General features: G+C 39.1%; 2 protein-coding genes across 3 annotated transcripts; one reads left to right on the top strand and one right to left on the bottom strand.

The window, feature by feature from the left end:
* Positions 1–658: 658 nt before the first annotated feature.
* Positions 659–17,243, top strand: LOC118394689 (dnaJ homolog subfamily B member 6-like). 2 transcript variants are annotated; one of them, XM_035788145.2, is made up of 10 exons: positions 659–860; positions 3,298–3,385; positions 5,321–5,430; positions 8,069–8,134; positions 8,284–8,394; positions 11,108–11,251; positions 12,127–12,361; positions 12,583–12,653; positions 14,800–14,967; positions 15,302–17,243. In XM_035788145.2, the coding sequence occupies exons 2-10, from the start codon at positions 3,321–3,323 to the stop codon at positions 15,370–15,372; spliced, it is 1,041 nt and encodes a 346-aa protein (XP_035644038.1). In that variant the 5' UTR covers positions 659–860; positions 3,298–3,320; the 3' UTR covers positions 15,373–17,243. The 2 variants fall into 2 exon arrangements, with proteins under 2 accessions (XP_035644038.1, XP_035644039.1); XM_035788146.1 differs by lacking the exons at positions 14,800–14,967; positions 15,302–17,243 and having other exon boundaries at positions 12,583–13,413.
* Positions 15,961–26,673, bottom strand: LOC118395210 (transient receptor potential cation channel subfamily A member 1-like). Its single transcript, XM_052464258.1, has 27 exons — positions 26,498–26,673; positions 26,102–26,252; positions 25,705–25,880; positions 25,195–25,302; positions 24,919–25,027; positions 24,651–24,796; positions 23,962–24,098; positions 23,810–23,858; positions 23,615–23,714; positions 23,417–23,517; positions 22,862–23,031; positions 22,226–22,390; positions 21,928–22,042; positions 21,530–21,696; positions 21,273–21,363; positions 21,103–21,162; positions 20,869–20,967; positions 20,564–20,634; positions 18,893–19,073; positions 18,703–18,792; positions 18,264–18,433; positions 17,988–18,117; positions 17,631–17,822; positions 17,473–17,541; positions 16,804–16,908; positions 16,365–16,474; positions 15,961–16,144 (listed from the first exon to the last, which is right to left on the bottom strand). Exons 1-27 carry the CDS (start codon positions 26,567–26,569, stop codon positions 15,961–15,963), a joined length of 3,318 nt encoding a protein of 1,105 aa, XP_052320218.1. The 5' UTR covers positions 26,570–26,673.
* Between the last annotated feature and the right edge of the window lie 882 nt (positions 26,674–27,555).

Below are 27,555 nucleotides of genomic sequence, written 5' to 3' on the forward strand. Positions count from 1 at the left end.
ATTGAAACGTTATTTCACTCTTTTTTTTCCCCCTTTTCACTCTTGTTAATCAAACAAGATAGACAAATAAATGCATGTAAAACATTTTTTTTTTTTTAAAGGCAAATAAGGTTTCATCTTTTATTATTTCACAGAATTTGCCATGTTTATATTAATGAGGTAAAGCTGACAACATAACGAAAACGATGCATATGCTTCACTGGGGCAGAATTCCATGAGTTATTGTGAATTTGGATGGCAAGATAGTCACCAACAATGACAAAAACTGCCATGTGGTGAATCGTAAGTGATTCGTTTCAGCTAGTTTAGTCTTGTTCTTGATTCCATGTCATGTTTTGAGCTGTTTTGACTGATTTCATGTAATCTATAATATGGTTTAAAATTCTCTAGCTAACTAACTCAAAACTGTAATTCTGTATTTGAGAGACAACAAATACTCATTGTTCAAGTGTATTTATATTTTCAATAAACATTGGAGACGAAACATTGTTGGCAACATGTAAACTATCTAAGCCAAACCCATCTGTTTTGCCTGCATATTTGTGCACGCGTCGGTTTTGTTAGTAAACAATCAACCCGTCTACAGTAAATACTAGTGTATATCGTTGGTTATACCCCTCATAAAAAGATGTGGGGGCGAGGTTGCGCCAACTGATAGTCTGGTCGTCGTCACCAAACACCAAAGAAGAAGAGCAGTCGTTAACCGGATGTTACGTCAAATCCACAAACAACCCAAGGCTACTGAAATTTCTCTGGAGCAAAGCAGCATTTTCTGGAATAACCCTAAGTGGAAAACGATTATAAATCAGCACTGGGAATTTATCCGTCTATAAAAGAAAACTGGGACGCTGAAGAGCAAGGTAATTTGACTTCGTCTTTTGTTTTACAAGTGACACATTACTTTGCGTTTGATTGCTGGGCATCACCATCACAAAAACATTAACGTTAGCTAGCAGTAGCTTGTTGGCCTGTTAGTTAGCATTACCTATCTAGTCATAATGGTCATTTTGACAGCAACGCGAGTTACAGCAACATTTAGATGTTGGCTAGAACACTCCGTATGGTCTTTCGCTTTGGTGTTATTAGTGTTGAGTTGCTAGCTAATGTTTCATGCTAGGAGGCACAGTCAGGACGGCGAACAGAACTGGGGGTGTATTCATTACGTCTTGCAACGGAAACAGTTTAAGAAACAAACGGAAACAGAGCAAGCGTAACGAAACGGAATTTGTCCAATAGAAATGCGTCTTCGGTGCAAAACGTTTTCTGTTGTAAAACGGTTTGCAACAGACGAAACGTTTTACAACTATTGGCGTAATGAATACACCCCTGGTTATGCTGTCGCGCTAACGTTATATCATAATGAGCAGCACACACGCATTAGCTAGATATGGTGTAAAGGGAGAAATATGAGACTACCAAGTTCTATAACGTTACATTTATTTTGAAGTGTAAAAAATAGCTACATAACTAAACAGTAGCTAGCTAGCTGACACATACCTGGCTAGCAGGCGTAGCACATCGCGTAATTTACCACTACTAGTAAATCTTAGTACAGACCTGGAGTTTCATTATACTTACTATTGTAGCTTTCCCCCTGTGGTTGACTCGGAGGGGGGGGCTGTTTATTGTATAGTTGTACCAGGGGTTAAACTCAACGCTGCGCCAGAATGTGACCTCTTTGGATGATAAAGCGTTGACCTTATGGCACCGTAACCCTCCAGCTGTCACTCAGACATACAAATTAGTTATTAGACAACTGCCAGGCCAGTCTCGGGTGGATAAAGTAATTGGAGTCTAAGATTAGCCCATTTTCAAGGTGCTTTGGTACTTCCATTGTTATCTTGGATATTTTGTTCCCTGAATCCCGGGGAAATGATTGGCCATTTGCACCGTAGTTTGTATAAGATTAGCCACGTTTTTCTCAACTCCATGATGTACATCATATCCAGTAACGGTGCGTGGGTAAAATCACTGAGCAAGCCAAGCCAGTAAAAAAGCCATATTGCAACCAATGTTGGGATAATTGCATTGTTTGCTTTATAACCCATTAGTTCATACACCACCATGATATACAATAAGGCAGTGACCACAAAAAGACAAGTCACACAGTGGTGGAATAAATTCAACAACGCATATACGTTTGTTTCATCACAAAACCAAAGAGCAACATCTGTCCGGTGAAGTCCAAAACGCAAATATTGCATACAAACAGTTATGTCACCTGCAGCATGGTCAAGCAAGTTAATGTTTTCAACAGTTTACTAAACAACTACTGATTTAGAAGCATGGAGTTACTATAAGTCAGCACAAAGACAACAGGAGCACTGCCTCTGCTATTCCAGCACCATTTCAACTTAATCATTTAAACATCATCAAATCAACAAGACTATATAGGCTTTGTTTTCGGTTTATTAAGCTAACTTAGATGCCAAAAACAATTGAGTCTAATCAATGATGCTAAATAGTGTGTGTGTGCGTGCAATTAAAACAAGAAATGTTGACTCGCCCTACTTGTAGACTAGTTGAATGCCAATGCCATCCTTCTCACTCATGTTGGCAAAACGGTCTATGACTCTGTCATACAGTACATTTGTTCTTTTTGCTGTCAAAGACTAGCTAGCTGAAATGCATGCTAGCCTGACTTCCTTTCATGGGCTAGCTAGTTAGTTAATGTGAGACTCCTAGGCTACATATTGAACTTCAATCATCTCAGGCCAGTGGCACAGCATACTCATTTATGGATGGATTAGAATACATAGATACATGGGCTACACATACTGAGACAGAGGGGTGCTGTTTCCCTAGCTTGGATGATTTCTCCAGTGAGATTCAGCCTCTTGCAAATTGACAGAACATTTTGGAAACACAGAGAGATTAAAGATAATTCTGTTAATTTTAATGTATTTATTGGTGAAATATTTGGGGAAACCTGGCTTTCATTGGCATCCATGAATACACACCACTGATCACATCAATGGAGTTGAGTGGAGACAACTAGATCGAGTCTCTGTCAGTCATAACTTGTCAAAATAAACATCTTACACCCTTTCTGTGTACCTCTGTTTTTCCACCCGAGCTGCATGCTTTTCTTTGATTTCTGAAATTATTGCTTTTTACTAAAACATTTGTCAAATGCAACCACTGACAGGAACTCAATCTAGTCGGAGGTGTGCTGCTCCGCCCACAGTCGTCGCAACCCAACTCCACCGAGATGCATATATAGTGGATTTGAGAAACTCAACTAGTTTAAGATGTGCAGTCCTGCATCTTATACTTTACTGTTTTCTCTTTACACAGGTTGGAAAAAGTTCTACAAAACCATGGTGGAATATTATCACATTTTAGGTGTCCAAAGAAATGCATCCCAGGAAGACATTAAAAAAGCGTAAGTATCCTTGTCAAGTGCTGTATACAGTGCCTTCAGAAATGTTCACACCCCTTGACTTTTTCCACAGTTTGTTGTATTACAGCCTGAATTTAAAATGGATTTAGTTGAGATTTTGTATAACTGGTATACACACATTATCCCATAATGTGGTATTATGTTTTTATACATTTGTACAAATTAAATAAATGAAGAGCTAAAATGTCTTGAGTCAATAAGTATTCAACCGCTTTGTTATATGTTCAGAACTAAAAATGTGCTTAAGTCACATAATACGTTGCACAAACTCACTCTGTGCAAAACAATGATCTGTAAGGTCCTTCAGTCGAGCAGTGAATTCCAAACACAGATTCAACCTCAAAGACCAGGGAGGTTTTCCAATGTCTCGCAAATGGCACCTATTAGTAAAAAAAAAAAGCAGACATTGAATATCCCTTTGAGCATATATATTACACTTTGGATGGTGTTTAAATACACCCAGTCACTACAAAGATACAGATGTCCGACTCCTTTCTACCTCAGTTGCTGGAGAGGAAGGAAACCGCTCAGGGATTTCACCATGATGCCAATGGTGACATCAAAACTAATGGCTGTGATAGGAGAACTGAGGATGGATCAACAACATTGAAGTTATTCCACAATACTAACCTAAATGACAGAGTGAAAAGAAGGAAGCCTGTACAGCATAAAAATATTCCAAAACATGCGTCCTGTTTGCAATAAGGCACGAAAGTAATACTGCAAAAAATGTGACAAAGAAATTAACTTTATGTCCTGAATACAAAGCATTATGTTTGGGGAAATTGGAAATCTATGGCAAGACTTAAATGGATGTCTAGCAATGATCAACAACCAAATTCAGAGCTTGAAGAATTGAATATATATATATAATAATCTGCTAATATTGTACAATCCAGGTGTGCAAAGCTCTTAGTTATTGTGTGGAGATGGGTGAGAATTTTTAAAATTTATTCAGGCTGTTACACAGTGACACGTGGAATACGCCAATGGGTGTATATATACTTGCTGAAGGCACTGTATGTATTCCAATAGGTCAGGAAGGGTCAACTTTGATCTGAACTCATGAGGGGCTGCAGTGGTTTGCGGGTCTGTGTACCCACACATGCAGTCAGAGGGGGCCCCTAAGAGATATTGTGCCATGACTCATGGTATGTTAATATGATATCTGAGTGCGAGCAACAAAATCAATGGAGACCCACCGGTCCATAATTTGATCATGATTACTACAAGTTTAGATTAATGTATCGATCTAAATCATTTTAGCTGACATGGGCTAATTGATTTGCCTGGCTACACAAACTCCTTGTTCCGGAGTTCGCAATGAGTCTGGATCTGAGTGCCTCCCCGACAATCTCTAGAACAAACACATTCTAACCATTCTGGTTGGTCCCAGAAACCAGTGGGTTGGCCCAGAGCCAGAACACACTTGGGAGAAGCAGCATTTTGAAAATGCATAATTGGCGTTGAGACTGATTGGATAGAGATGATCGAATTGCTGCTGACTTTTTTTTGTATCACACCCCTCATTTTGACCTCACCACAAACGACTTCAACAATGGCAGTCTGACTGAAGTACAGTTTGTAGTGAACATGAAGCAGTGGAAGAATTCAGTTTGTCGTCAGGTAACTAATTGAGTGACTGACATAAGAGAAACTGTTGCTGCACAACCACGTTTGGAAATTGCATTCTATTATTGTAACTGCTATTCTATTTTTCTTTTTCATAAATGTTTTGGATTATTGATCCGCGGGCATACAAAAGGGGGCTGCCAGTTGCCCATCTCTGCAATAGACTGGCACTAGATGTAGATGGCTTTTTCTGATATTTTAAATGTGTGATCTATACTGGGATAATTACATTTTGTATGAAACAGGCCCCTTGAGTTGCTGTCTAATGTATTTCTAAACTTTCAGGTACAGAAAATTGGCACTAAAATGGCATCCAGATAAAAACCCAGAAAATAAGGAAGAGGCAGAGAAAAAGTTCAAGGAACTTTCTGAGGCCTATGAAGTTCTGTCAGATGGTAAGTCATACATTTTGAAAGGTGTTTGAAGTCGAGAGAACAGTATTTATGATACACTGAGGAAAAATATAAATGTAAAGTGTTGGTTCCATGTTTCATGAGCTGAAATAAAATATCCCATGTTCCATACGCACGAAAACGTATATTTCTCTAATTTTGTGCACACATTTGTTTACCTTCCTGTTAGTCAGCATTTTTCATTTTCCAAGATAATTCATCTACCTGACAGGTGTGGCATATCAAGAAGCTGATTAAACAGCATGATCATTACAGAGGTGCACATTGTGCCAGGGACAATAAAAGGCCACCCTAAAATGTGCAGTTTTGTCATATAAAACAAGGCCACAAATGTCTCAAGTTTTGAGGGAGCGAGAAATTGACTTTCTGATTGCAGGAATGTCCGCCAGAGCTGTTGCCAGAAAATGTCATGTTAATTTCTCTATCATAATCAGTCTCTGTCGTTTTAGAGCATTTGGCAGTAAATCTAACCAGCCTTTCAACTGAAGACCACATGTTACCAAGCCAGCATCGTTTGGGTATGCGGTTTGGTGATGTCAGTGTCGTAAACAGCGTGCCACTTGGTGGCGGTGGGGCTATGGTATGGGCAGGCATAAGCTACGGACAATGAACACTTGCATTTTGTCGATGCAATTTGAATGCACAGAGATACCGTGATGAGATCCTGAGGCCCATTGTCGTGTCATTCCGCTGTCATCACCTCATGTTTCAGCATGATAATGCAGGGCCCCATGTCGCAAGGATCTGTACACAATTCCTGGAAGCTGAAAATGTCCCAGTTCTTCCATGGCCTGAATACTCTGCGAAGGAGATGTGTTGCGATGCATGAGGCAAATGGTGGTCACACCAGCTAGACTGGTTTTATGATCCACGCTCAAACTTAAATAAATATTTTTAAAGGTACGCTATATATACAAAAGTCTGTGGACACCCCTTCAAATTAGTGGATTTTGCTATTTCCGCCACACACGTTACTGACGGGTGTTGAGGGCACTGCCATGCAATCTCCATAGACAAACATTGGCAGTAGAATGGCCTTACTGAAGAACTCAGTGACTTTCAATGTGGTGCCATCATATGATGCCACCTTTCCAACATGTCAGTTTGTCAAATTTCTGCACTGCTAGAGCTGCCCCGGTATACTGTAAGTGCTCTTATTGTGAAGTGGAAACGTCTAGGAGCAACAACGGCTCAGCCGTGAAGAGTTAGACCACACAAGCTCACATAACAGGACTGGCGAGTGCTGAAGCGGGTAGCGTCTAAAAGTTGTCTGTCCTCTGCAACACTCACTACCCAGTTCCAAACTGCTTCTGGAAGCAACTTCAGCACAAGAACTGCTTGTTGGGTGCTTCATGAAATGGGTTTCCGTGGCTGAGCAGCCACACACAAACCTAAGATCACCATGCACAATGCCAAGCGTTGGCTGGAGTTGTGTAAAGCTCGCCTCCGTTGGACTCTGGAGCAGTGGAAATGCGTTCTCTGTAGTGATGAATCACGCTTCTCCATCTGGCAGTCTGACGGACAAATCTGGGTTTGGCGAATGCCAGGAGAACGCAACCTGCCCCAATGCATAATGCCAACTGTAAAGTTTTGTAGAGGAGGAGTAATGGTCGGGGGCTGTTTCATGGTTTGGGCTAGGCCCCTTAGTTCCAGTGAAGGGAAATCTTAACGCAACAGGATACAATGACATTCTAGACAATTCTGTGCTTCCAACTTTGTGGCAACCGTTTGGGGATGGCCCTTTCCTTTTTCAGAGAGGTCCATACAGAAATGGTTTGTCAAGATTGGTGTGGAAGAACTTTACAGGCCTGCACAGGGCTCTGACCTCAACCCCATCAAACACCTTTTGGGATGAATTGGAAGGGGCAGACTGCGAGCCAGGCCTAATCGCCCAACATTAGTGTTAGGCCTCACTAATGCTCTTGTGGCTGAATAGAAGCAAGTCCCCGCAGCAACGTTCCAACATATAGCGGAAAGCCTTCCCAGAAGAGTGGAGGCTGTTAGAGCAGCAAAAGGGGGACCAACTCCATATTAATACCCATGATTTTGGAATGAGATGTTGGTCGAGCACGTGTCCACATACTTTTGGTAATGTAGTGTATCTGTGACCAACAGATGCATATCTGTATTCCCATTAATGTCAAATCCATAGATTAGGGCCTAATGAACGTATTTCAATTGACTGATTTCCTTTTGAACCCTAACTCGGTAAAATCTTTGACATGTTGCATTTTTAAACTTTTGTTCAGTATTTATGAATACTGCACTGATATCGGCATCGTGACATGTAAGGTCCATCTAACCAAAATATATATATATTTTCTTGTCAAGGAAACGGTTTGTTCACATATCATAGCAGCGCCCACAACAGTTATGCTATTGTTGAACTATGTGTTAATGCAATGTGAGTAGTTGAGGTTGAAAAAGATTGCATTTGATTCCTTTTGAAATTCCCCCTAATAATCCAATAAGAGATGTACGCTGATCTGCAGGTACTGACCCAGAATGATTTCCACCTGAACGCTTGGCATGCATAGTGTTTTACACTTGTTATCATGCTGTTTGAGTAATTTCACTTTGTTTTGATGGGAGTTGACTTTTGTTTTATTTTCTGTTGTAGCCAACAAGAGGAACATGTATGATCGCTATGGTAAAGAAGGTCTAACAACAAACAACGGAGGAGGTGGTGAGTCCTTTCTTTATTAGGCTCTTGGCGGATATCTCAAATGTATGCATTTATTTTGTGGAAGTGTTAATTTTGTAAATCTGTAATAAACAATCATAACACTTTATTATTATTTCCACTAACCATATTTAACCTTTGTTTTCATTTAGGTGGACATTACCACAATGGTGATCACTTCAACGAAGGGTTCACGTTCCGCAATCCAGAAGACGTCTTCAGGGAGTTCTTTGGGGGTCGAGATCCTTTTGCTGATTTCTTTGGTGAGCATTTCTGAGTATTGTTTTTTGAGTATTGGTAAGACATTGTGAAAATATATGTATTGTTGTCAGAGCGAGCTGCAGACGGAAGTGAGGGACAATCAGTAGGAAATAGGCGAGCAAAGAGAATGAAGGACAGAGCTGAAAGAGGGAGCCAGTCGTCCTTTATGAGGACAATGTTGGGTTGGTTACTATAGACTTAGAAGGCTTATTCTAGCAACTGATAATATTAATCATTTAGTTCAGAGCATCTACTAAATTGGAGTTTTACGGTTAGTGAATTGCATTACATTCACTTTCAATTATTAGATCTATTTATATAATAATACAAATCATTTGGTGGCTACTTATTTATGTCCTGCTTACAGTGTCTTCAGAAATTATTCACACCCTTTGACTGTTTCCACCACATTTTGTTGTGTTAAATTAATTGATTAATTGGGATTGTGTGTCACTGGCCTACACACAATACCCCATAATGTCAAAGTGGAATTATTAAAAAATAAAAAATAAATTACAAATGAATGAAAAATTAAAAGCTGAAATGTCTAGAGTCCATATGTATTCAACCCCTTTGTTATGGCAAGTCTAAATAAGTAAATCTGACCTATCTTTTTTGCAGGTGCATGGTAACAGTTGAATAAAATAAGAAACCTGCTCACTGCTCTTGATAGGGGCATAATTCATGTTCACATTTACAACACAATATACAGTATATCACAGAAGTGAGTACAACCCTCACATTTTTGTAAATATTTGAGTATATCTTTTCATGTGACAACACTGAAGAAATGACACATTGCTACAATGTAAAGTAGTAAGTGTACAGCTTGTAAAACAGTGTAAATTTGCTGTCCCCTCAAAATAACTCAACACACAGCCATTAATGTCTAAATCGCTGGCTACAAAAGTGAGTACACCCCTAAGTGAAAATGTCAAAATTGCAAATTTACACGGTTATACAAGCTGTACACTTACTACTTTACATTGTAGCAAAGTGTCATTTCTTCAGTGTTGTCACATGAAAAGATATACTCAAATATTTACATGTTGCGACTGGATAATCCCTGTCGTTTCTCCTAATTTAACTTTTATGTTCACAAAGTCTCTGTGAGAGCGAGAAGTTTTACCTACGTAGCACAGCCCACGTGGACATTTAATAATGTAGTTAACATGGGTGGTGGAGCATGTAATAATGTAATTTATTTGGCACCGTTTTCCTGTATGTGGGTGGCAGAAATATTCACACTTCATCATATTGTTGCAATATGCACAACCTCTGCATTTATAGCTACCATTCGGAAGAGGGCATAAAAGAGACTGGCTGATTTTTATGTTGTTGTGGCTGGCAGTTGGCATGAACCAATTTATCGTGTAAATTGCGACCTCCTATATATAGTAAGTGGTGGATTCTTAAATTCAGCTGGCAAAGCTGGGTCTGATGATAAAACATGCCAGTGACTATCTTCCAATGCCTCGCAAAGGGCACCTATTTGTAGATGGGTAAAAAAATAAAAGCAGACATTGAATATCCCTTTGAGTGAAGTCATTAATTGCACTTTGGATGGTGTATCAATACACCCAGTCACTGCATAGATACAAGTGTCCTTCTTAACTCCGTTGCTGGAGAGAAGTCCAATAGTGACTTTAAAACAGAGTTTAATGTCTGTGATAGGAGAACTGAGGATGGATCAGCAGCATTGTAGTTACTTCACAATACTAACCTAAATGACAGAGTGAAAGTAAGGAAGCCTGTACAGAATAAAATATTAATCAACAGGCATCCTGTTTGCAATAAGTCACTAAAGTAAACCTGTAAAAAAATGTGGCAAAAAAATTAACACGTCACTAAATACCATTCTTCATATTTTCAAGAATGGTCATCTTATGGGTGTGCTTGTCATCAACAAGGACAAGGGAGTTTTTTGGGGATAAAAAGAAACCAAATAGAGCTAAGCACGTGTAAAGTCCTAGAGGAAAAACTGGTTCAGTCTGCTTACCAACCGACACTGGGACACAAATTCACCTTTCAGCAGGACAATAACCTTAAACACAAGGCAAAATATACACTGGAGTTGCTTACCAAGAAGACAGTGAATGTTCCAAAGTGGCCGAGATAAAAATATTGTGCAATTCAGGTGTGCAAAGCTCTTAGAGATTTCTCCAGAAAGACTTGCTGCCAAAGGGGATTCTAACATGTATTGACTAAGGGGTGTGAATACTTGTATAAATCAGATATTTCTATATTTCATTTTCAATACATTCTAAAAACATGTTTTAATTTAGTTATTATCGGGTATTGTGTATAAAATATAATTTTAATCCATTTTGAGTTCCGGCTGTAACGCAACAAGATGTAGAATAAGTCAAGGGGTATGAATACATTTTGAAGGCACTGTACATTTGTCCTGAAAAGGAAATGTGTTTTTTGCATATCCCAACTCCCCCTTGGACACCCTCAGAAATGTGTTTCAGGGTCCACCATTAGCAACGTCAACCCTGGCGCAATTGGGGTTAAGTGCCTTGGGCACATGGGCAGTTTTTCACCTTGTTGGCTAAATTATTCGAACTAGCGACTTACCTGCTGACCTATAGCTGACAGCTTGCAGTCTATTTCTCATTGTTTATAGCTTGAGTTGTCATCTGGAAACTGAAGTTGTCATCTGGAAACTGAAGTCTTTCTTCTCTTCTCGTTTTTTCTTTTCTTCTCATGCAGGAGGGGATCCGTTTGGGGATGAGTTTTTTGGTGGAGGGCGGAGGCACCACAGGGGGGTGAGCAGGAGTCGGACGGGGGGTCCCTTCTTCGGGGGATTCGGAGGCTTCCCACCCTTTGGTGCAGGTTTTACAGCATTTGAACCAGGTCAGGAAACACTGGTCCCTCTTTAGAAAAATGTATTCCAAAGAAACAAACCTTTTAAATTATGTTATTACATGTAACTAATTACCAGTTCACACTGTATTTTCTTGGGAAATACCAGGTCCTGTCTGTACTGTCAAACTGTGTAGGGGTGAGTCGGGTATGTTTAGCCATTTTTTTTTTTTTTTTTTTTTTTTTTACATTCGGTATCACTACATCAAGAGAAATATTGTATTATTTCTAACAAAGATATCTACATATATTTCAGGACGTTTTTTTAAACATTTTATTTAACTAGGCAAGTCAGTTAAGACAAACTCAACCGAGGAAGGCATTTATATATATTTTCTCCCCAATTTCACCCACTAATCACACGAACGTCTTCAAAATACTGTGCATATTATGTATAAAACTGACAATTTTTTATGGAGTATATCGATTAGCCAATGGCTCAACTTGGCACCGGCCAAATGGAACAATTTACCCCAAAGTAACTATTCTGACTATATTAGCCCACACAGCTACAAGGATGCACTTTCATGCTGATGTGTAAAACGGTCTTAAAATGATCTACTTTGGTTTAGATAAAAACATCATGAAACCTATAACACACTACATTTATTTGACTTTTGAGAATCTTCTTATTGGACCAAACTTGCTTACCACTTTTTTTCATGTGGTTTCTTCCTTCACACTCCATGATTACCTTTTCCTAAATATTTTGTGACATGATTCTGTATGATTTCCTAGAAATAAAGGGGCTTCACTAATTATTTGGCACAACTTACCCCTCTCTCCCCTACAGCTATCAATCCATAGCATTTAGATATGTTTGTTATGGATCCATGAGTGAATGCCATTTCTCTGTTCTCCGACAGGCTTTACCTCTTTTGGACACATGGGTCAGATGGGTCACATGGGTCAGATGGGTCACATGGGTCACATGGGCCACATGGGCCACATGGGTCATCTGGGAGGAGGCGGCGGCCACGGTGGCTTCACTGCCTTCTCCACCTCCTTTGGGGGTGGGGGTGGAGGTGGTGGGATGGGCAACTTCCGCTCTGTGTCAACCTCCACCAAATTCATCAACGGCAGGAAAATCACAACAAAAAGGTACTTTAGATTAGTAGTAGCTCTCTAACCACACAGTGAAGTTGATATTTTTTTGTTTTTAATTGTGATGGTTTCAAGAGGGAATGGAACAGTAGATAGCTAGTTGCAATTAGGCTAGATAGCATCTGATGATAGTGTGTCCTTTACCATGGCTCCTTTTAGAAGTGCATTGATTTAGAAAAGGAACACTAAAATGTATCTTAAATTCCCCCATACTTTAGAATTGTGGAGAATGGACAGGAACGAGTAGAGGTGGAAGAAGACGGACAGTTAAGATCACTAACCATCAATGGTAAGGAACAACTACTGCGACTGGATAACAAGTAATCTCCTGGAACATTACCAGCACAAACTTGAGCTTAAAAAAACAATGTTATACCATTGTTTGGATGTATGTACTTTTGGTTTTTCCCTTGTTAGCATTTGTAGGTCAAGGTGTCCATTAGGAAAATAAAATGTTCTATGCATTTTGTTAATGTATTTATGAATTGGAGCTGTCAACAATTTGGCTTAGGATGGTGTGTTTTTACTTGCGTTTGGGTAAGTTAGGACCAGACAACTTTTGTTTGTACTGTCTTTCTGTATGCACTTCTTCGCTCTATTGCAGTCTCATGGGCTTATTGCCTTTGATAGTGTTTTGGACAAGGAACGCATTGTGCATTTAGATAAAGCATGACTTGGCTTTTTCGTCTGGACATTAATATGAGTGTTGAACTGGAAAACTTAACCCTTGCTTTAAAACCCTGTTTACGACCTAATTGCTTGTCTAACCTTTGTTAGTAAAACATTTTTTGTAAAATGCGTGTAGAAAGTGTTAATATGCTATTTTATTTGTTCTAATACGAGTGTATTTTTTATTTTTTTTGTTCATTTCAGCATGTATGCCAATAAATGTTCCTCAATCTTAATGTTATTATTGCATAACCATGCACAAATTAATGATTCATTATATAAATTATATATGAATATACAACAAATTTTGTGTACTTTGTAAAACAATTTAAAATCAATAAATATGAATTTCATCCTTTTTGGGGATGGGACGAACAGTCTTGGGTGGCGTGGTGTACGGTTTCTTTTAACAGAACAAGCAATTCATCGTCATGAGTTGCTAAATGCTACTTTAATTACAGAGGATAAGTCACTCTGTGTGATTGCATGCTACTATACTAACTGCATGGATGTGCTTTCTATCTTCTAGATATCTTTTTACGTGTGTTCTCTCATTAGTCTTTTGCTTGAAATGGCTTAGTCATTTACTTATCATTGTGGTGTGAAGGCATAATCAGTGGGGGATATTATTGCCATGTGCATAATATCAATGGGTCAGCTGAGTCCATAATAAAGTGGCATGAGAGCTACTAGGACCATAATCAATTTATTGTAGTTTGGGTAAAGTCAACTTGACAAAGTTCCATGCATTTATTGTTTCGCCTCATTCACATGTATCTCTGAGATTATCAACTCTCATTTAATGTAACTCTCCATTTTTACATTTCAGGCCAGGGCCAGCCCTAGGTTTTTGGGGGCCCAAACGAGATTTGGTTTAGGTGCCCCTCCCCACCTTGCAGCTAAAAACATTTTCTTGGTCCCCCTGTTGACAGCGGAGGGAATTATTATGAGTTATATTTCTATGTACATTTACTGCAATTCTACACATTTTGCTATGGGGTACAGAGACAATGTTGCAGTTTTACAGATAATTTCAACAAATTTTAAAGCAAATTTCCTGAAATTCTACAGTTTGCCATGATTTATGCCATATTCATATGATATCTTGAGTGAGAGTGACTAACAAAATCAATTGGGGCTGCCTGGAGGTCAGGGCCCCTGGGCACGTGTGCCTGGTCAGTAATTCGGCCATGATTACTACTTTTTTTTAAGCTGACATCTTGAGTGACTGACATTACAATACAAGAGAAAAACTGCTGATACATTACCACATTTTGAAATGAAACCTTGTATTTTAACTCTTAACAGTAAGTTCCTAAAAACAAACTCGTATGCCCAGTGCCGGCACTGGGGATTATTATTTACAGGGAAATATTTAGCGTTGTTGCAGAAAAAAAAAAAGATGCAATATAGAACAACAGACTGATCTCTTTCTCTTACACACACGATACAGCATGTATCTCTCTCCTGTGTTTCCATGCCCCAAAATAATGCAGCTTATTGACTAAGCCGCCACTTTCACGACAATACGGCCTGTTCAAGATTTTGCAGCATTTTACAACGTCTCTGCCATGTCCCTTTTTATGCATTTTTCAATTAACTGTCCAGTTCAACATTATCCATCGATGGTTGCACCTGTTTAGGTTAATTTATTTCCATGTCTGTCCTGATCCATGCATGGAAATCCATTGAAGGGTTTCCTATTGAAGACTGTATGTACTGTAGGAGGTAACTGGTACTTACAACACCCCCATTCCTCTCTCCAGGGACAAAGCCTAATGCCGCAGTCCAACAGGAGGAGTGCAGACAAACTGTTACTGCACACTCCTCTAGTGCACACGCCTCCCGGTCCCCTGTTTCCCGTCCTCATCATGTAAAGACTTCCTCCCACAGTCCCAATCCAGACAGAGAGGAGGGAAGGAGCCCTGCTTCAGGTTAGAACCCATTTTAATACATGACCCCCAAACATTACCATAATAGTACAGTGGGCTATTGTTTTACTTACAAGATTCATTGATTGGAGAACATGGGTAGGCATTCAATTCTCAAAGTGTAATAATGTGTTATCAATAGTTTTCATACTGTAATTCTGGGCCTGTGTTCACAAAGCCTTTTTGCCTTTTAAATCATGATGAATAAGACATGGAGAGACCTGATCCTAGATCAGCACATCTATTCTGAGATGCTTTGTGAATACGGGTCCTGGACTCATTGGATTGACACTCAAATAAGATGTCCTTTAAAAAAAAAAAATGTATTTCTCTCCAGGACACAGTGAAAACAAGAGGAAGAAACCCATGCCCGAGCCCACAGAGGATGCCAAAAAGAGAAAAACATAATGCATTCAGTATACACATCAGATCCTTGTCCTTCTAGTCAGCTACGTAAACAACATGTCATTAATACACCCTTAACAAGTAATATTGTTTAAAGGATATGGGGTTCTAAAAGCTCTTTATCAAGCATGCACACATACTATAAATGTATAATCCTGACTACTTTTCTAGTATATATACTATCTTATGACCATTCGAAAATACCAAGAGCAAACATCCCCATGTGGTTATATTTGACCAAATGATTCAGAAAACCATGCAAATTACAATTTAAATGATTTTAAATCGTGACACTTGTGTTTCCTTACATACTGTAATGTGCATTAGTAAAGGAACACTATGTCAATTAGTTTAACTGCAATATTGGATGGGTGATGTGCAGGGGTGAAAATATGATAAGTTTTAAGGGTGGTGGTAGTTGCAGGGGGGGTGGTTATGTGTATTAATAATAGTCCAAATCAAGGAGGATGCACCAAGTCTTCTTTTGTTAACAATGGTGATACCATACCCCGACATTCCTTCTTAATTCAACCCATGGTTTTGTGTACAGTCCATTTAGTAGGAAACAGCCCATGATAATATATGTTGCTGTTACTTCCTGGCTGCCAGTGCCCTCATCAGAGGGTTGCTCTGACAGGGGAGGGGCTTGTCCCTGTAGCCCTGGAACAGCTGAGGACCGTCGTGCTCTTCTGCCTCTGAACTGATCTCCATCTTCTGAACGATCAGCTTCAGAAGGTTGTGCTGCTTCTCAATAATATTAGACATTTCCTTCAACCTGGAGAATGAATAGATGATCTATTTGAATAGTCTCAAAAGGAGTGTAGAATGGAAGCACTTAAAAAGACATTTGCAGAATGCACTAAATACTCATACATCTTTTAATACTGATAAACTAAATGCAGATAAACATTTGAATGTTAATACTTGTAGTGTATTGCTCTGCTGTTGTATTTAAATAAGGTCAAACAAACAACTGGTGTGAACTAAGTACTTACCTGTACTTCTGTTTACTGATTTCCTGTTCCATAGGTGTAGGTGGATGGGAGGTGAGGTTGAGAGTGGTTCTCTCATGCGCCATACCCAGCATTGCAAATAACATTTCTCTCTGTTAAAGGAGATTCAAACTATTCATGACTATGTTGTTTACCAAGCGCCTCCCGTACCAAATACTAACAGTGTCCTATGATGGGCTTGGGCAACCTCCACGTCTCTCCATTAATATTTCCATGTGGAATATTAGTTGATTAAACAATCCTTTAAACTAAGTGATTCAAAAATGTTATAGATCATCAATTTATAAACTAAAGAAAGTCCTTTGAGAAGATCTCAAAATATTTGTTATGTTCTTTAGTTTGAAAGCCCTTCAATTTTATACAAACATTCAAATGACGGTTAGCAACATATTCTTGAAAAAAATGATCAGAAGGGACATACCTTTCCGTCACAGGCTCTGTTAGGGTACTCAGTGAGTGAGATCTGATCAACCCTCTTCATTAACCAGTATGGCATTTTCTCTTCCAGACTAGTGTGAAGCTCAATCTGTTGAATAATGATTTATAATATACAGTCCCGTGAAAAAGTATTTGCCCCCTTTCTGATTTTCTCTATTTTTGTGGCAGGACTTGAAACGAGCAGTTCATGCTTGAAAACCCACAAATGTCACTGAGTTAAAGCAGTTCTGCATTCAAGAGTGGGTCAAAATTCCTCCACAGCGATGTGAGAGACTGATAAACAACTTCAGGAAGCATTTGGTTGTAGTCATTGCAGCTAAAGGTGGCACAACCAGGTATCGAGTGTAAGTGGGCAATTACTTTTTCACACAGTGGAATTTGGTGTTGCATAACTTTGTTAATTAAATAAATAAAATAAGTGTACTTTTTTGTTGTTGCTATTTGTAAACTCAGCTTCCCTTTGTCTAATATTAGGTTTTGGTTGAAGATCGGATAATATTCAGTTTAAAAAAATAGAGAAAATCAGAAAGGTGGCAAATATTTTTTCACGCACTGTATGTCTTATTTTAAGATCCTGCCAGTCAATCACTAGTAGAGATTTTGAATTTGCTTTATGAGTTTGAAAAAGCACAACAAAGAAGACAAAACACACCTGCATTCCAATTTGCTTCAGCTCAGCATTCGCCTGTACCTCTGCTATGTCACCAACAGCCAAACCAATCTGTCACACAATATGTAGTTGTAATGAAGCATCAGTAGTTTATAAAGGGAGTATAGGTAAATGGCTTCATGTAGCATTTTAGGACTTACCATTAGGTTAATGAGGAGAATGGGCACAGCAAAGGTGAACATAACAAAAATGCAGTAGGTCAAATATGGGAACGGCAGAATCCCTCCCAGAAATGGCTTCAGGACATTTTCTTGGTAGTTGAGTTCTCCAGCCATCATGACAAATGTTTGCATGATTACTAGCGGTATGCTAGCTCTATTTTCAAAAAGTTTCTGGGAACAACAATGTAAGAACAAGTAATTGTAGGGATGCATTATACAAATACAGGTACAAGTTATCTGTCATTTTAAACAGATTTTCACAGACATTGTTTTTCACAGACACAATACAATGTTCAATCATCACATTTGTATATCTATATGGTCCTGTAAACATACATGATCTAGCATCAGGGCATAGAACGCCAAGGCAAATGCCAGCAGCAGGAAGAAGAAGAGTACAATGATGCTTATAAGAGTTTTTGCAATCTCTAAAAACATCACCACGTAGATCCCAACACGTTCAAACCTGTGGACCAAGAGTAAATGTATTTGTTAAAATTGCTTTTGTTGATCAATACATTTATTTCATCGATTTATATAAATGTTACTTCAAAGATGGGTCTCAGTAAACCTACACTATTTTATGGCAAAAATAACTTTCAGTGTCCATACCGTTGGAAATAGAGCAGAAAGTTTATCCAGGATAGAAGAACTGCCACTACCCCAGCCTCCCAATGCCATGTTTCCTTCAGGTCCATCAGTAAAGGGATCACAAACAACAGAGAACTGATGGCAGCACCCCAGTCCAATGCATTGGTCACATCATAGAAGTACTTTGAACCCTTGAATAGAAACAAATTACATCAACTTATTTTTCAATATTGTAGCAAATTCCAGGGGGTAGCACAGACTGGGACTCGAACCCCGCTCCAGAAACTGTCAACTCAACACCTTAGCCATTAAGCAAAGAGATCCAAACCCCTTGACAAGGTCGCCAGGTGTTGGGTTAACGTTACAATATATTTGACATGTTGATTCGCATTACCGGATAAATCACATATCATGGCTTAGGGCTACAGTATTTAGAAAAGCTTTAGATGCCTATGATTACCTGCTGAACTATCTGCACAAGCTCCTTGCCAACTGCGTACAGACTCATGGCAAGAATCAGGAACATGCATGTGGTGATTATGTAGCATTGCTGTCAAGATGAAGAAGTTATTATTGAACTGGTGTGTGAGACACATACACTTAAAAATACATCTAATGCCTTGTAGATGTAATCAGATCTTAAACTGCACCTCGTCAAGGGATGTGGTCACCATGCTGACTGATGATGATGGTGATGGTGACGGTGACGTGGTATTGGTGACATTGGTGTTGAGGACAGGCTTCAGTGTATGAATGATGTGTGTCAGAGGCCCCAGACCAAGTGAGTAGATGGCCAGATTTAGCAGGTGCACTTTCATGCCATAGGCATTCCTAAACAGATAAAATAAACTATATGGTGAGTATTCGCAGGTGACTATGCATGAACATATATTTTGTACAGTGGGGAGAACAAGTATTTGATACACTGTATAGGTCTGTAATTGTTATCATAGGTACACTTCAACTGTGAGAGACGGAATCTAAAAATCCAGAAAATCACATTGTATGATTTTTAAGTAATTTATTTGCATTTTATTGCATGACACAAGTATTTGATCACCTACCAACCAGTAAGAATTTCGACTCTCACAGACCTGTTAGTTTTTCTTTAAGAAGCCCTCCTGTTCTCCACTCATTACCTGTAGAAAATTAACTGCACCCGTTTGAACTCGTTACCTGTATAAAAGACTCCTGCAGGATGTGGTCAATGACCTGAAGAGAGCTGGGACCACATTCTCAAAGAACCATTAGTAACACACCATGCCGTCATGGATTAAAATCCCGCAGCGCACGCAAGGTCCCCCTGCTCAAGCCAGTGCATGTCCAGGCCCGTCTGAAGTTTGCCAATGACCATCTGGATGATCCAGAGGAGGAATGGGAGAAGGTCATGTGGTCTGATGAGACAAAAATAGAGCTTTTTGGTCTAAACTCCACTTGCCGTGTTTGGAGGAAGAAGAAGGATGAGTACAAACCCAAGAACACCATCCCAACCGTGAAGCATGGAGGTGGAAACATCATTCTTTGGGGATGCTTTTCTGCAAAGGGGACAGTACGACTGCACCGTACTGAGGGGAGGATGGATGGGGCCATGTATCGCAAGATCTTGGCCAACAACCTCCTTCCCTCAGTAAGAGCATTGAAGATTGGTCGTAGCTGGGTCTTCCAGCATGACAACAACTCGAAACACACAGCCAGTGAAACTAAGGAGTGGCTCCATAAGAAGCATCTCAAGGTCCTGGAGTGGCCTAGCCAGTCTCCAGACCTGAACCCAATATAAAATCTTTGGAGGGAGTTGAAAGTCCGTATTGCCCAGCGACAGCCCTGAAACCTGAAGGATCTGGAGAAGGTCTGTATGGAGGAATGGGCCAAAATCCCTGCTGCAGTGTGTGCAAACCTGGTCAAGAACTACAGGAAACGTATGATCTCTGTAATTGGAAACAAAGGTTTCTGTACCAAATATTAAGTTCTGCTTTTCTGATGTATGAAATACTTATGTCATGCAATAAAATTCAAATGAATTACTTAAAAAACATACAATGTGTTTTTCTGGATTTTTGTTTTAGATTCCATCTCTCACAGTTGAAGTGTACCTATGATAAAAATTACAGACCTCTACATGCTTTGTAAGTAGGAAAACCTGCAAAATCGGCAGTGTATCAAATACTTGTTCTCCCCACTGTATATGACCTACTATATTCAGTAGCATGGCATACACAACTTTTCATTTGATGGTGCCAATATGTACAGTGTTGGAGACAGTAGTATGATGCTAACGTTCGTACACTATATACAGGTATATGCAGTCTAGAATTGTCACTCACCATTTCATTTCCAGATACTTCTTGCAGACAGGATGGGTCAAAAGCTCTATGCGGTTAAATTTCACCATGTACTAGTAAAAACAATACACACACTTTGACAACACATCAGATAATTATGTTTTCTTTTAATTTATCCAGCAATGTTGTGTTGTGGGAATGACAAATACACCTATGACCTGTTCCTGATACTGTACTGTTTTGTTTTAAAGTTAGTTGGGGTAACTTCATTGCCCTTAACTCTGGAGCAAAATACCACGTTTGAAAACTGTGAAGTTCAGTCTACAGTATTACAAGTGGATACTCACGTTCAGAGCAGTGAGAGGCTGGAAGTCAAAGCTTTTGTCTGCTTTTGCAAGCTTAATGACATGCATGGGAGCTTGTAGCCATCTGAAAGTGTACTCGATCTGTTGTATAAAAAAAAAAGTATTATATTACCACACATACCCTAACTGGAACTTTTTTTAGAATTTGATTAAGCAATAATGATTCTGAGTTTTAAATAAGTCATATCAGATATAGAATAGAGAGAACAGACTTACAGAGTAGTTGGTACTATTTATGTCATCATCTGACTCCTTTACACAAGTGTCCAAAAGATGCTGTGGAGAAACACTGCACCGTTTCAACATTGACTGGGAAATGGGAGAGATTTGTATCCATTTCCTTTATGATAGTTTCCTTCATGCATAGTTTGTTGGATACAACTAACCTTGAATGACTCTGGCAGGAACTCTATCATGTCCATGACAACGCATCGCTTAGTTGACTTCACTTCGAACATTAGCATAGCCTCAGCACATCTGAAACAAGCAGGTTATATTGTAAATGTCAACATGACATTGTCATGCAATTCAACTCAATACCAATCGTCAAACACATCACTGTACTGTCAAAGCATCACAACAGCACATACTGTAAGTAGTTACGAGAATAAGTATCCACTGTATTTTACAACGTTGGACCAACCTCTCATTGTGGATGACAGCGATGGCTGCGTCTTTCCTGCCGTTGAGAACAGCTTCGTGGAGGAAGGAGGCATCACTCTTGTTGAGCGTTATCTGGGCCCCTCTGTCCAGGAGCAGTGTCACTGCAGCCACATGGCCCTCTCTGGCAGCCAGATGTAACGCTGTGTTCTGCACCAACAGTAAAAAATAGCACTTTGAAATCAGAACAGAGGATTGTATGTACCTGCAACTATAATATTTAGATGAACTTTTTTAGAAAGAAGAATATCTGTATAAGTGAAATACTTCCTCTGTATTTCAACATAGACATCTTACAACCCTTAAGCAAAATAAAAAGGGAAAAGACAAGGATGAGCACACCTCAGGGTAAGGGAATGTAGAAAATGAGAGAAACCAAACCCTGTCTTCATCTGTTTTGTCCAGCAGTTTGATATTTGATGCCAGGAGTATGATAATGGTCTGGCTGTATCCCTCTGCTGCAGCGTGATGTAGACATGTCCAACCTTTATAATCACTGCAATGGCATACAGTAAACATTCATTACTACTGCAGTTGATTCAAAATGGGAAAAGTAGTAAAAAGATAAAGACCCTGGTTTTCACTCAACAGACCGTAGTGTAATTGAGGTTGGGGACCTCTACAGGTGCTGATGAGGGTAATAATGGTGTGTGTGTGTAGCAGGTCTGAAGTACTGTACCTGTGGAACAGCGCTCCTTTCCGTAGCAGCAGGTCCACCACTATAACATGGCCGCCACGGGACGCCAGGTGGAGGGGAGTCATACCCCTCTCATCTCCCTCATTCAGCAGTCTGGTGTTGGTCATGCTCTCCAGGAGTCTGTGACAGGTGTTTATCCTCCCATACCTGGAATAGAAATGATTGCTCATGAAGATGTTATCAAAGACAAATATTTTATAATATATGCACATCCATTCTCGGACTTATACATTCATAATATGTACCCATTGATTCTTGAAGAATATAACGTATGAGCTTAGCTCAACTGTCGTACCCCATCAGAATGCAAAATATAACCGTGTTTTACTCCAATGTTTGTAAACAAAGAACATGTAAACAAACACTATATAGCCCCAAAACATGGTTAAAACTATAATGTTGATATCATAGATGGTCAAGCCTTGCATCCATTCCTCTGTCTATGAATTTGAGAGCGATTACATTTCTCCAGCCCAATCCCTCAGCTTTTTACCAAACCAGGGAAGGGGAGGCTGCTTTATTATCGTTTCTACTGCTGATTGCTGCTTTAAAGGTAAGTCAACTGGTCAGTCATGTATTAAAGGTTTAGAGGGTTGAATTTATTCAGAAGTAACTCACTCGGCTGCGAAATGCAGTGCAGATTTCTTCTGCTTTGACTTCTGGTCCAGTGAGACGTTCAGTCTGAGCATGTTCTTCACTGACTCTGGAATGCCCAGTCTGCAGGCATAGTGCATGGGAGTACAACCCTCATTGTCCTCTGCATCCAGGAGCTCTCTCACACTGCTGCACTGTGTAGGAACACATGATATGAGAACTTTGTCACCTCAGGAGTTTAACAAACCAAGTGTAAACTGTCCTCTAGATCGAACAATGATTTGCAAATAGTGATGGTTTGATTCTACATGTTACTAGAAAATACATGGTCTCAATATTTTACCTTCAATACAATGCCTAACAGTGTTGCGTTTGTTTCAACTTCTCTACAATAGGTGGCAGTAATGCACTACATCTTCCTACAAGATCCCCACAAGAATAGAAAAATATGAGCTCATCTTTGCAATATTGAGAACTTATGACTATGCCTTAAAAATGAACATGGACCGTGTGGTCATTTTGGAGGCTTCATCATTGTTATTAAATGTTCTGTCAGGTCGATGAATGGTAGAATATTACCTTTAAGAATTCTGGAGGAAGGTTTGTCAGACCTTTAGGCTGCAAGATGGCAAGGTGAAGGAAATTGCAGCCATGTTTGTCTTTTATTTTCAAATTAGCCCCTAAAATAGGAGATCATGAACATGGTTATAACAAACCATACAATAGTGTAAACTAAATGTGGGAGACATACCGTGTGCCTTTCTTTGAGATACTTACCATGTGTAAGAAGAAGGCTAACTGTTTTCCATGCGCTACAACTTGTTGCCAAAAGCAGTGGGGTATGACCCTTACAGTCAATGGCATTAATGTCTCCGCCCTGTCAAATAAGAAATATGAATAGGATAAGATTATGAAACACCAGAAATATTAATTCTGTTCTCTTTCAGGTGGTTCTTTTCATGTTCTGTTTACCTTTGAAATGAGGTATTCAGCCAATTCAACATGGTCAAATATTGTTGTCCTGTTGATGAAACACATGATAAAAAATTAAGAAAGCGAGATATCATTTTACCCCAAAACATTGTCCAATGAAAATGCATACGGTGTACACTACAGTATTTTACTTATGCAGTGGAGTTTGGCAAGTGCCATCTGTGAGATTGATGACATCACAGACTCTATCATGTGCTGATAGCATGAGTTTGACGGCCTCGGTTGCTCCCTGGGTGCAGGCAAAGTGGAGGGCTGTGGATTTGTCACACTGTAAAGAGAAGCACAAAGACATGACAGAGAATTTGTTCTTAATTGACTCGCCTAGTTCAAATAAAGGTTCAATAAAAAATAAATAGATTACAATCAATCAGACCAATTTGAAATGATGTCAGGATATGACAGATTACAGATTAGATTTAGTGGTCATCTTCCAATGTCTCATGGGAGTAACATGAACTGATAATGTACTAATTATGGGTGGATGATTATGGATGCATAATAACCTATTGTTACTTACCGTACCACATTGTATGAATCTCAGTTCTAAGAACCTTTCAAATGTATGCCTGTGATATTTACATTGTTTTCTATTGGAATAAAATTATCATTAAGGTTTCTAATTGGTATTTTTTATTTCTCAGAAGCCTTCTAAATATATGTGCTTTTGTCTATGGTTCTGAGGAAGAACCAAAGTTATTTTTGTGTTAGATTTTGAAATCCAGACACATGAGTATACAGTATATGATATTTGTAGGTGCAGTTTGAATGATTATTTACATGTCAAAAAGCTTCTTAACTTCATCATCACCAGTCGAAATACCTGTTGTTGGTCCATTTTAGCTCCCTGTTCTATGCAGAGTTTGATCACCTCCAGGTTGCCTCCACGGACAGCCAGATGAAGAGGAGTACTGAATGATTTGTCCACATAGTTGATGTGCGATTCAATTGAGTAACCTACTTCCTCACCTTCAGCAGAGAAAATGAGTGAGTAAGAATTATCTGATGAATATTGTTTGATTACCAAAATATAAAACAATATGTACAGTAGGAGGGACATTGGGGCTCGGAGACATATGTTTCTTATTTACCTTTCTGAAGAACCATCTGCATTGATTTCTTGGCCCCTGCAAAGGCTGCTGCGTGAATGGGATAATGCCCCAGCTTGTTCTGTTGACATAGTCTGGCTCCATATTTAAACTGAGAACAGCAGGTGAAATTAGTGCAGTTTAGTAGCAGTTACATTACAAAAAACTAATGTAGGACACCAATAATGAACAATTAATCACACACGTCTCCTTGTTCAAACATGCAAGAACAAACCATTCGAAAATTATACAGTGGCCATATATTCAATATTCACACACAAGTAGATGGAGAGCTTCATGGTTATCAACACAGCAGGCCAACATTACAGGTGTGTTCCCCAGGTCTCCCTCCAGGTTGGCATCCGTGTTGCTGTGAGACAGCAATAGCTGTGGAAAACACAATTACATATAATATAGTATCATATACATTAGACTTTTCTTCTTACATGTTAGTCATTTAGCAGACACTCTTATCCAGAGCGACTTACAGGAGCAATTTGGGTTAAGTGCCTTTCTCAAGGGTACAATGACAGATTTTTCACCTCGTCGGCCCTGGGATTCGAACCAGCGACCTTTCTGTTACTGGCACAACGCTCTAAAAACTAGGCTAACTGCCACCCCTAATGTCATATAATATATGTTATTAGACTGAATAAATAATAGCATCCTACATAGAGGTGAGCTAGCTAGAAGTTTAGAAGTATAATAGAGGTGTATTAAATAATAGAGGTGTGCTATAATTGCGGTGTAGTAGAGTAGAGGTAAATGGGGGTCAGGTAGGGGACGGACCTCGATGAGAGTGTTGTGTCCGAGGCTGACAGCCATGTGTAGGGGAGACATGAGGCGGCGGTTGAGGATGTTCGGGTTGGCTCCCAGGTCCAGAAGGCAAGCACAGCTCTCTCTCTGGGTCCTCTGCACAGCCCAGTGTAATGACGTGTTGCCCTCCTCATCACTGGCACTCAGTTCTTCACCAAGGTCACAGATAAGAGATTTTTTTTCTTCAATACATCAATAATATACAATTGATAAAACTAAAAAAGTCCAGATTTGCGGGATAATGTGGGGACAATGAGGAAGATATTCCCTATGACCCGTGGTACCACTGCATAAATAAAAAATAGTTTCAAGTTTTATTAATATAATAATTATATTAACATAAATACATAAGTAAATATGTAAGTCTTACCATCTGGACCAGTCAACTGCACAATGAGCTTTATGGTGCTAATGTGCCCGTGTGAGGTGGCATAGTGCAGAGGGCTGGCATTGGCATGGTCACGGACACCCAGGTGGGCTGAGTGCTTTTCCAACTCTGCCGAGTCACCTTGTAGAGCCCACTGTGGCAACATCAGCACAGAGCAGTACTATATTACGATATGGTCTACACTACCACATCTACAAACTGAATTCTTAGTCAGATTATTCATTATTCATAACTTTGAATCTGCTCTAAACCCAGAATAAAATATATGTTTAATCAAAAATGTACAGTACAATAAATATTTATATATTTTTTTAAACGATAGCCTTCATATTCTATTAAAAAAGATATGGTATAAAATGTACATTGTTTTTTACTTACCTCAAATATTTTGTCAGAAATCTGTGTAGCATCATCTCCGTACACCACAGACTGATAGGTCTTGTCCTGCATCAGGCCTGTCTTTAAGGGGCTTGTCAAGCTTTTCTATTCATGTCCACATTTCCACAAGGACTTCGACATTACATGTGGTTTGGCTTGTGACAGAATACATAGAATAATAGTATGTTCTGCAATGGGTAAGAGCAGAGAATTTCAATTTCAACATACATATTAATATCTACAGTAAATATCTCTCAATGCAAAAGCACGGGGTATACATAAAAAACATACAGTATTGCAAATAAACACATCCAGCAGGCTGCATAATCTGCTGTAAAATATTATAGTAGGTTTATTTTAATTTTATTATACCAATGAGACCAACCAATAAGATATAATACATTATGTTCTTACCTTTATGTTCTCTGGGTGTGAGATGAGCTTTCTAGTGTCTGCTGTTATTAGGGAGGGGGTTTATATAGAGACATTTAGCAAACAGATCGAATGACATTGCCTCTTGGTTGGTCAGACTTTGGACTGACACTGGAGAGGGTTATTATCCTAATGTAAATGCATCTGGTCCATTGCGAGTTAATTGGAAAAACAGTCCTTCCTGAAAAACAACATTAGTTGAAAATGAGGGGTAACTTTGTTATTTAGTGTAAACCTATGAGAATCACAGGCTCATTACAGCACTATGGTCCTATGATTTTCCAGTAGTAAACTCAAATAAATTAAATTATTCTTTCTTTGTTCCTAATTGTGTAATGACCACAATGCAATGGTCCTATTCACTTATGTTTTCACATCATCTTATAATTTCATACCATTACCATAAAGAGTGATTAAAAACCAAGAAATGACATCATTTTCTATCAAAGCTGATATTCAATCTACATGGATTTTAGAAATGTGCTAATTTAGCTCTGTGATCCTAGATGTTTCAAAACTTAACATATAGTGTTTTTTTCACAATGCTTGCTTTTACACAAAGTCTGCTGTTTAAAAAAATACAACTAATGTATTCACAACTCTTTTGTCATTTACTGACTTTAGCT

Source organism: Oncorhynchus keta, chromosome 15, assembly GCF_023373465.1.
Source record: "Oncorhynchus keta strain PuntledgeMale-10-30-2019 chromosome 15, Oket_V2, whole genome shotgun sequence".
NCBI lineage: Eukaryota > Metazoa > Chordata > Actinopteri > Salmoniformes > Salmonidae > Oncorhynchus > Oncorhynchus keta.